This window comes from Sorex araneus, chromosome X (genome assembly GCF_027595985.1).
Source record: "Sorex araneus isolate mSorAra2 chromosome X, mSorAra2.pri, whole genome shotgun sequence".
Lineage (NCBI taxonomy): Eukaryota > Metazoa > Chordata > Mammalia > Eulipotyphla > Soricidae > Sorex > Sorex araneus.
This window is the reverse complement of record NC_073313.1, coordinates 265034503-265044967: the sequence shown is the minus strand read 5'-3', so window position 1 is coordinate 265044967 and position 10465 is coordinate 265034503. Positions and strand designations below refer to the sequence as shown.

At 60.6% G+C, this 10465-nt stretch overlaps 1 protein-coding gene across 1 annotated transcript; it reads right to left on the bottom strand.

Moving 5' to 3' along the window:
• Positions 1–3194: 3194 nt before the first annotated feature.
• Positions 3195–6526, bottom strand: ALPI (alkaline phosphatase, intestinal). Its single transcript, XM_004610871.2, has 11 exons — positions 6460–6526; positions 6260–6376; positions 6069–6184; positions 5781–5955; positions 5535–5707; positions 5228–5362; positions 5066–5138; positions 4846–4980; positions 4567–4758; positions 3893–4009; positions 3195–3820 (listed from the first exon to the last, which is right to left on the bottom strand). The coding sequence occupies exons 1-11, from the start codon at positions 6524–6526 to the stop codon at positions 3546–3548; spliced, it is 1575 nt and encodes a 524-aa protein (XP_004610928.2). The 3' UTR covers positions 3195–3545.
• Between the last annotated feature and the right edge of the window lie 3939 nt (positions 6527–10465).

The following is a 10465-nucleotide window of genomic DNA, read 5'->3' as shown; positions in this document are numbered from 1 at the left end:
TCCAGCACCCCCTCTTTCCTTTGCCTTCGCTGTTTTGGGGTACAAAGAGTACAAGACTTCAGGTGTGGGCACTCACTTATTTGTGGTGCTTTGGAGATCACGCCTTGTGGCCCCAGGGGTCACCCTGGTATGTGGGTGGTGTGGGGATGAACGCCTGGCCTCCAGCCTGTGAGGCTGACTCTACTCTGGAGCTTTCTCTGCCCCCGGAAATGACTTTTTTTAAGAGACAGGAAGTCCGATTCCCTGTGGGCGGGACTCAGGGGGCAGCGCTGTTGCTGGCAGGAGGGCAGGGCCTGCCATTTGATCCGGATGTGTCAGATTCTACAGCCATCCTGGACGAGTTGCTTTTCAGCCCCCATGTCTTCACACTCATCCTTGGCTGTTACATCTGGTCGAGTCCCGTTTCTGGGAGATGCGGCTCTTCCGGGGACCAGGGAACTTGAACTTGACCTTGCCTAGAGCCTCCATCCCCTGCTCCTTGTTCTGCAGCTTGGTGCAGATGGGCAGTGAGATTTGGCTAATGCGGACCTTTGGCCACTGTGCCCAGGACGTTTCCAGAGGCACCAGCACGGGTGTCTGGCGCGTGAGAGCAGCGATGAATGTCCCCCAGCAAGGACAGTCTTTGGGGTCCCTTAGGGCAGCCCGTACCTGCGACCACCTCTGGATAGTATGAGAGCCGCTGTTGAAGCCATTGTAGACTGAGCCCCAAGGATTTTCATCTTGGTATTTATTTATTTATTTTGTGGGGGAATACTTGGAGGTGCCCGGGGCTTACTCCTAGCTCTGTGTTCAGGGCGCCCTCCTGGCGGTGACCAGGGGACCATCTGCGGTGCTGGGGAATGAACCGAGGTCAGCCACGTGCGAAGCAGGAGCTGCACACCGGGGACCCTCTCTCTGGCCCTGAGAAGCATCTTCCGGTTTTTGTTTTTGTGCCATACCCACGGCGCTCAGGGCTTACTCCTGACTCTGCACTCAGGGATCACTCCTGCTGGGCTCGAGGGACCCTAGGAGGTGCTGGGGACCAAACCCAGTTTGGCTGCATGCAAGACAAGCGCCATACTTGCTGTACTTGGCTCTGGGAAGCTTTTTTTTTTTTTGACAAAAGGAATCTGGATAGATAAAGTTACCAAAGTTAGCATGACCTTGCAAAGCCAGCTCAGCAGAGATAGGAACCCACATGGAAGTGAAGGACACCATCCGGACAGAAACCTGTGAGCAGAAGGGGTTGCTCCCCACTTCTGCCCCACCCGCCCCATCACGAGGGGCCCCATCATGCGGGGGGGGGTCCTACATTCCGCCCCCTCCCATGTCTCCATGGCCTGCCTCAGGCTCCCAAGAGGATCGAGGCTTCACCACAGAGTCATGTCCCCACTCTTGCCGGGGCCACACTCAGTCACCCCGAAAAGGCTTGAAAAAAACCGTGAAGGGCACTTTTGTGCACCCTCAGGGTGAGGAGTCTGGGGACACGTCCACTGGTGCGAGGTATTTGAGGCCATTTCTGTGGCTGCAAGATCAAACCCCTCATCCTACACGCAGCGGGGCAGAAACCGGCTGAGAAAATCCAGAAATGGCTGATCTGCCACCCAAGTCGCTCATGAAATCACCAGTTCGGTGGATTTAGAATATTCAAAAGGGATACCACCATCGCCCCTAAGACCAGAGGAGGGCCAGGTCAATAGAACAGCAGGCAGGGCGTTTGCCTTGCAGTGGACGCACAGGTTTGATCCCCAGTATCCCATCAGCTTCCCAGGACTCACCCCTGCCTGCGTATAGAGCCAGGAGTAACCCTAGAGCTTGACCAGGTGTGGCCCCCAAACAACCCAAGGCCAGAGGCTGTATCTGAAACCCTTTAGGGTGGAGCACTGCCTGGGATGGACAGGTGACGCCTGTCCAGCGGCCCCGCCCCCTGCTTGGCCAGGCTGAGCTGGGCAGCGGCTGCAGGTTAACCAGAGCCTGGCCTCACTACGGGCAGGTGGACGGGATGGAGCCATGGTGTTTCTGGGCGTGGGATCTGCGAGCCCCCTAAAACACACTCTCCTGTCAGCGTGCAGACTTCCCAGAGCTGAGACCAACTTCCCCTGAAGTCAGGTCTTCAGACAGCTTTGCTTGTTTGTTTGTTTTGGGCCACTCCGCAGTGCTCGGGGACCACTCCTCCAGGACCTGGGGGGCCATATGGGGTACCTGGGATCAGTCCTGCTGTACTGTCACTCGGGCCCCAAACAGCCCTTTGGCAGCCTGACAGCCAGAGCCTGGCAAGGAGGGCGGCAGAGTGACCCGCACGCACATCTCTGGTCAGAGCGTGCGTGTGCAGCTTCTGGATGCAAGTGTCCAGTGCAAGTGTCCAGTGTTGTGAACCTGTGCTGGAAAGGATCCCTGATTTTGCCCTCCCAGAATCTGCTCTCCTTTGGGGTGGACTCGGCACCCAGGGCTCCTGGCAGGGGTGTTCCCTTCTGCTTTCTCAGTCCCCACTCCGCGCCCCTGTCCAGTGAGAAGACAGAGCAGGGCTTTCAGGAAGTGGCCCCCACTTCACTCACAGACTTCAGAGAGCCCCACCCTGCTGCCTGCAGTTCCCCCAGGCTGCCCCCACCCCACACCCTGCTCCCGGACACAGGTTCTCCTTCCTCAGCTCCGCCGGTTGTCTTCAGCACCCATCCTGTGGTCGAGTTGGGGTCGCCTACCTCACCTTCGTTCAAGCCCCCACTTCCGGAAGCCAAAACTGACCTGTGGCAGACCACTACCCACTCCAGCCACCATCCCGGGGCTAAGGCTTTCCAGAACATTCCACGGCCACATCACCTGTGGAGCAGTTTATTTGACTGAACTTTGTCCTCCCAAGGAAAATGAGTCCAGGGAGGGAATCTCCTCTGTTAACAAATTAGAGGGGAGGGAGGATGGCGAACAGATGGGAGGAGGAGGAAGAAAAGAGGAAGGAGGGAGAAGAGGAAGAGGAGGAGGAGGAGGAGGAGCACTGGGAGGCTTTATATCTGACCTTGGGTGGGGGGGGACACAGCCCCTAGGCCTGGACTGACCCCCAAGGCTTTGGGCCTGGCAGAGAGTGACTAGAGCCCTGTGTTTCTTGGGGTGCAGTGCGGAGGCGCACACAATCCGGATCCGGTTTTTTTTTTTTTTTTTTTTTGCTTTTTGGGTCACACCCAGCGATGCTCAGGGGTAACTCCTGGCTTTGCACTCAGGAATTACTCCTGGCGGTGCTTGGGGGACCATATGGGATGCCGGGGATTGAACCCGGGTCGGCCGCGTGCAAGGCAAACGCCCTACCCGCTGTGCTATCGCTCCGGCCCCACAATCCGGATCCGTGAGGTTGGGGGCACGGAGGCCAGAGAAGCGGGGCGGGGGTGTCCTTCTCAGACTGCTGGACATCCAGCCCTGTCCAGTCCTGTCCGGAGGCCGAGGGGGGCTTACCGCAGAGGAGGGGCTGGCGGAGGGGGCGGGGCGGAGCTCCCGGAGGTGCTCAGGGTGGGAGGCCTGGAGGGGCCTGGGAGGGCAGAGCGGAGCCCCGAGGCCGGTAGGGCGGGGCCCGGGGGCGCTCAGGCCTCCAGCAGCAGCAGCAGCAGCGCCCCGGCCAGCAGCGCCAGCACGGGCGGACTGGCCCCCGGGACGGCGGAGTTGGGGCTCCTGAGGCCGCAGTCGGCGTAGGGCTCGAGGCAGGCGGCGAAAGCCATGAGGTGCGCCACGTAGGTCTGCTCCTGCACGCCGTGCACCAGGTGCGCCTGCGGCCCGCGCGCGAACAGCGCCACGTCCTCGCCGCCGTGCGTCTCCGAGCTGCGCGGCACGGCCGCCTGCTGCAAGTAGTCGCGGCCGCCTGCAGAGGGCGCCCGTCAGGAGGGCTGCGAGCGGGCCCACCCGCCGGGCCCCGCGCCCGCCCGACACTCACTGCTCTCGCTCTCGGTGACGCTGGGCCGGCTGCCATTCCACAGCGCGTAGCCCGGCCCGTTGCCGTAGAGGATGGAGGTGTACGTCTTTAAGTCTAGGGCCCTCTCGGGCACCAGCCCTGCGGGAGGAGGGGACCCGGTGAGGGCACTAACCGCGGCCCATGGGCCCCTCTCGGGCGCTCAGCCCAGACACCCCAGGCCCTCTCCTAGGCCCGCCGGCTGATGCTCTGAGCCCAGAGGACAGACGTGGAAACTGAGTTACAGAGTCTAGGCCCACCACCAGCAGAATCCCTGCCCTCCACCCCTCCACGGAGGCCACGCCCTCGGTGGAATACCCATCCCCGATGGAGCCCCGCCCCGACGGAGGCCACGCCCTCAACGTAGGCCACGCCCAAGCGGAGGCCACGGCCCAATGGTGGCCACGCCCTCAACGGAGGCCCTCACCCAGAGCGGAGTCCCTGGCCCCAGCTGAGCCCCATAACAACGGAGGCCCCGCCCCAACATAAGCCCCGCCCTAACTGTCCCGCCCCCAAACCGGCCACGCCCCAACGTAAGCCCCGCCCCAATAGAGTTCTGCTCGCAGCGGAGTCCCCGCCCCTGATGGAGGCCCCGCCTCAACTTAAGCCCCACCCCAACAGAGGCCCACCCACCCGAGACCCCGCCCCTCCTGACGTACCGAAAATGGAAGAGCCGCGGTGCGTGTAACCCCCGAAGGTGAACACGTGCGAGTGGTCGGCCGTGATGAGGGTCAGTGTGTCCTTCTCATTGGTGAGCTTCCCGACCTTGTCGATGGTTGAGTCGAACATGACGGCCTCGGTGAGCGCCCTGTACGCGTTGCCGTCGTGGTGGCCTTGGTCGATGCGGCCCCCTGCAGGAAGGCCACGTGGACCCCGCGATCAAAGCCGCCTCCCCCCCCCCACGACCCAGGCTCGGCCAGGGGCGCCCCCGCTCTCACCTTCCACGAAGAGGTAGAAGCCCCGAGGGTTCCTGCTCAGCACCTGCAGAGCCGCCTCGGTCATCTGCATCAGGGACGGGTCCACGGATTCGTCGCGGTCGATGTCGTACTTGGTGTCCTTCGGCTCGAACAGGCCTGCAGAGGGCCAGAGGGCTCAGGGGCCCCGCCACGCCGAGCGCTGTGGCCTGAGCCGCTGGGCGCGCGCGCGGGGGGGCCTTACCCAGGATGTGAGTCACAGACGAGTTTTTGGCGGCCTTCTGGAGGTCCGCGAGATTCCACACGTAGAGGCCGTTCTGCGGGGGAGGCAGCCTCAGCGCCGCGCCCCCTGACCCGCCCCCTGCCCGGCAGTCCGTCCCCGCCGTCCCGAGCCCGCGCCCCGCACCGTGTGATTCTTCTTCCACTCTTCAACCAGGTTCCTCCCGTCGTTCCGGATTCCGTTCTGCGCGGTGTTGTTGGGGTACTCAGGGTCTGGGGTCCCCTTGGGAAACATGTACATGCGGCCTCCGCCCAGGATCACCTGGAGAGAGAATCGCAGCACTGGGGGTTCCTCCTCAGCCCACCCTGAGCTCCCGGCACTGGACGGGGGAACCCCAGCGCCCAGGGTCCGGGCTGTGGGGGTGCGTGCAGTCCCCCAGCCAAAGCAGGCAGGTGGCTGCGCCCCGCCCCGCCCCGCCCCGAGTGGTGCCCACGTCGATGTCCACGTTGGCGATGAGCTGGCTGGCGATGTCCTTGCAGCCTTCCTTCAGCGCCGCTGCGGGCATGTTGGCATCCGAGTACCAGTCCCGGTGCACCGTGTGCGCGTAGTTGCCCGCCGGGGACGCGTGCTGCACCCTGGTAGTGGTCACCACCCCCACCGACTTTCCTGGGGGGAGGGGGCAAAGGTCATCAGGGGGTGCTGGAGACTCGAAGGGGGCCCCATCCGGGCCTGTGCCCACCTGCTTTCTTGGCCCGGGTCAGCACCGAGTAGACCTGATTGCCAAAGGTGGTGTTGCACTGGCCGACCATGGCCGCAGCGTTCAGCCCGATGGTCTTATAGTTGCCTTTGACCCCGCATAGGTAGGCAGTGGCTGTGCCCGCGCTGTCGGGCACTTGTCTGTCCACGTTGTATGTCTGGGAATAGATGTGTCTTCAGCTCCCAGGCCTGCGGACTCCCCTCACCACCTTCTCTTGGGCCACTCCTCCCCCCACCCCTAGCCTTGTGGTGGGAGCCCCCATGCTCTTACCTTGGACAGAGCCACATAGGGGAAGTGGTCCATGGCCAGGGGTGTCTCTGGCCCTGATTGGTTATTAAGCTGCCCCTTCAGAATCCGGGTGGCCGTCACCGTGGATACCCCCATCCCTGAGGGAAAGAGCCAGGTCACCCGGGCCCGGGAGCGGGGAGGGCTGTGGTGGGTGCACAGGGTCGGGCACTCACCGTCCCCCAGGAAGAGAATCAAGTTCTTGGCTTTCGTGTCAATGGGCTGCAGATTCTTGGCGGCATCCAGGGCTCTTTTCGCCTTCTTTTCCCAGAAGTCTGGCACCTTCTCTTCCTCTGACCCCGGGAAGAGGGGCGGCCAGGTCAGCAAGGGGTACCCCAGCTGGAATGAGGGGCTCCGCCTGGAGGAGTCACCTTACCTGGGATGACCCCGAGGGAGCTGGACAGGCCCAGAGCAAGCAGCAGCAGGACCCGCAGGCCTGGCATGGCGGTGGGTCGCTGGAGGTCAAGGCCGGGGACTGCGGGGCTGGAGTCGGGTGCTGGGAGAGCAGCTGTCTTGAGGGGAGGACTTTACCCCTGGCTGTAAAAGGCTCCTTGTCCCACCCCCCTGCCCTGTGACTTTAACTCAAAGGGCAGAGGTGGGGTGGGGCTGGTGCCGGCTGCGAAGTCTGCCAGGTACTGCCCCCAGCAGTGGCTGACCCTTGTGTCCATTCCGTCCATTCCCAGGCGGGGAGGACTGGGCCGTGGCCTAGAACTCACCAGAAGAGGGAATTGATTTGTGAACAGGCGCACGGCACGTGAAGCTTGGGGACAAGAGTCGAGGCAAAAAGCGGGCACCCAAAGACAGTGCCGGGCGTCTCTGGATGCGGGGCCGGAGAGCGGGCGGAGGGGTGGGTGTGGGCAGGGTCGGGGAGACTTTCTCTCGTGGGGGTAGGGAGTCACGTTTGCAAGATGAGGATGTTCTGGAGTGTGTCACTTGGCTATGTGCATATACCCAACCAAACAGGACGCTTGAGCTGGTTAAAGCCACGCGTGCGGGGCCTGGCGGGGGCTGTGGGCTGGGACCCCTGGACCGCATTGCCCGCGCGGAGCCAGGAGCAGCTCCAGAGCGCGGGGCCCTAGGCAGAAAGCCAACGCAGGCCCATGTCCCGTCCTCTCTTTTCTGTTTTGTGGTGCCAGGGGCAGAACCCAGGTGAGTCCTGCTCTCACCCTGGGCCAGAGCTCAGACCGGCTTCCCACAACGAAAACTGAGGCTACAGGGTAGGGGAGGTCTGATGGCAGGAGGGGAGCCTGCCTTGCACTAGACTGACCCTGTTGTGATCTCGGCTTTGCAGCCCTGAGTCCCGCTGGGAAAGAGCTCTGAGCACAGAGTCAGGAGTAAGGCCTGAGCACTGCAGGCGAGAGTCTCCCACCCAAAAAATAAAACCGCCATAAAAGGTGAGAGAAGAAAGGGCTTCCTTCTGGCTCTGCCCACGGCACCCGTTCCCGGTGGTCCTGCCCATGCTTGGGCCTTGGCACCTGGACAGTCCTAGAGCCTCCCTAGCTGAAGGGCATCTCTTGAACTCTCCCGACATGTCCCCAGGTGCTCCTGGCTGTATCAGGAAAGTTTCTTCCCCTCTCTCCTCTTCTAAGGCAATTCTTGTCCAAAGTGTAGGGACCATTAATTTCCGGCATGTCTGGATCAATTAATTAATTGATTTGTCCAGGACGTAGATTAAAGTTCTAACCTCCAGGGGCTGCAGAGATAAGGCATTTGCCCTACATGAGACCAACTCAGATTCGAATCCTGGCACCCCGTAAGGTCCCCCAAGCTCCACCAGGAGTGCTTCCTGAGCACAGAGCAGAAATAAGCCCCGAGCATCACCGGGTGTGGCTCCCCCCCCAAAAAAAAAGTGTAGGTCTGCACTTCTGCCTGGGTTGCTGCTGTCTGCTCAGTCTCCTTCGAGACGGCGTGTGGGTGCTGAGCCTGGTGGGCAGGTATCCCACCGACAGCCCCCGCTGCTCCTGGTTCAGGAAAGTGCGCAGGTGCCTGGAAACATCCGCACCCTTGGGGTCCCCAGGGCCACTCTGCCTCCAGGTCTGTCAAGTACTTCCCTTTGGGGTCCATCCCCGGGAGGGGGCTTGTTGACTCCGGGCTGGAACTGAGCCCCGAGGGTGCGCTGGGGGCCCTCGAATTGGAGTTTGTGTTGGGCGTGTGGGAGACCCAGGTTTGCTTCTGCCGTGGGTGCCAGCATGGTTTCATCTTCCGGAACAAACGCCCAGCTGAGTCCCCGCGGGGCCCATGGTTGTTCCCAGCTGCAGGTTCCCGTGGACCGCCTCCTCCCCCCTCCACGAGCCACCGTGCGGAGGGCGAGGTGCACTGCCCACACCCCAGACCCCCGACGCAGGCTGCTGGTTGGGGCCCGATTCCTCAGCTCCGCTGCTTTCGTTTCAGCCGTCCTGATGGGTGCTGAGGGTTGGTTGGTTGGTTTTGTATTTGGGCCACCCCTGGTGATGCTCAGGGCTTACTCCTGGCTCCATACTCAGGAATTATTCCTGGCGGTGCTCAGGGGACTGTATAGGGTGCTGGGGATCGAGCCTGGGTTGGCTGTGTGCAAGCAAATGCCCTCCCTGCTGTGCTATTGCATCGGCCCCAATTGGAGTGAAATCCCTTTGATCTCATTTTAATTTTATGTAATCTTTTAGAGTCATGCTCATTGAAACATAATTAATATTCAGGAAGTTCATCCCCAAATCTGACAACGGCAATCTTTTAACACTGTCAAGATGCAGAAACCCCCCCCCCCAACAATTTCCTGCAGGCCTTGTGCGACCTCCCCCAGTTCCTAGGAACCCAGTTATTTTATGTCGGGAGGGCCTTTGCACATTAAATGTTTTCTTAAACGGGTAAGCATCTAAAACAAGTTTCAGGGCCTGAGCGATAGTACAGTGGCTAGGGTGTTTGCCTTGCCTGCTGCCAACCCGGGTTCAATCCCCAGTATCTCGTGTGGTCCCCTGAGCATCGCCAGGAGAGATTCCTGAGTGCAGAGTCAGGAACAAGTCCTGAACAACCCTGGTGCGGCCCTGAACAAAACAAACAAAACAAAACAAGTTTGAACATCTGTGCTTTGAAAAGACTTTCCTGGCAACGGCGGCCAAAGCAGGCCAGCCTCACGCTGCCTCAGTTCTGCTCACCTCGCCCGGCGTGAAGAGAAAGCGAAGGTGCCAGAAGCCCACCAGTTCCACGTGGGCGTCTCAGCAAGTAATATTCAAATACACAAAAGGCAGTATCACCTTTTTGTTCCTATTTTGGGTGGTAGAGCTCAGTTCTCTGTGCTCAGGGATCATTCCTGGCAGTGTTCAGGGGGCCCTATATGGCCCAGGGGAATGAGCCCTTTGTATGCTCTCTGGCCCAAGTGGAATTAGAAAATAAACACATGACTAGGATGTGAAATCTCTTGCTGGCGTTCTCAGAATTTGCTGAGTGTGTACCTGCTGCAGTCCAGCGTTCAGACTTTAGTCTCAGCCTGACCAGAACTGGAGTCCAGCTCAGCTGCTATGTGGCAACTTCGGCAAAACAGGGCTCGGCCCTGCTGTCGTAAAGGGCTTTGCTGGCTGCTGTGGCTCCTGGCCTTCCAGGAACTACATGGGCAGTGGGGAGGGGGGTGCAAGCCCACCTTCGCTCAGCCGGGTTGGCCCAGAGTCCTTGCTGGGGGGGTTCTCTAGAGGACTTTTTCCTCTAGAGAGGGACCCCTCGACCTCCTGCTGCTGACCACTCGAGCTATCTGGAGACTCCAACAAAGCGAGTGCCCAGCAGCTGAGTAGGGCACGGACACCGGTAGTCCTGCTCCCTGTGCTAACCAGAGCCAAGGTCTCCCCAGAGAGGTCACATGGAGACAAGCTGCGATGCAATAAGCAAAGGGTCTTTATTGGCTAGTTCGAGCTAGGGCCCCCATCCAGCTCGCTGACAGTGGCTTCCTCGGAGTGAGTGATTGGCCCCGAGCCTCAAAGGTGAGGGGTTTTTATACCATAACATCATAGAACAGGGAACTTTCTGCGGTCCACCCTTTTGGCCACAGCCTGAGGGACTTTCCACTACTCCTACTTAGCTGATTGGCTGTTACATAACCAATCGGAGTTACATAAAGGCTTCCCTACCTGCACCTGACCGGTCACCTTAGTTGACCTTACCATGGCTCTCTCACTTCCGGGAAATCATAACTCAGTTCCAGGAATCTGCACTCACTCCAGGAATTCTGGCACTGAGACCCTGGCCTGGCTGCTGCTAGCTCCTTTATCGAGCCTGTCATGGCGCTGACGCTGCCTCTCTCTCACCTGCAGCCCCTGGAAATGGGCGGGGGGACTGTCTTGCCTGGGTGGGGAGCAGGAGTCAGGGACGCCTGTCCTCTGAATAACCCTCATCCATGGCGACTGTCCTCATGTGTG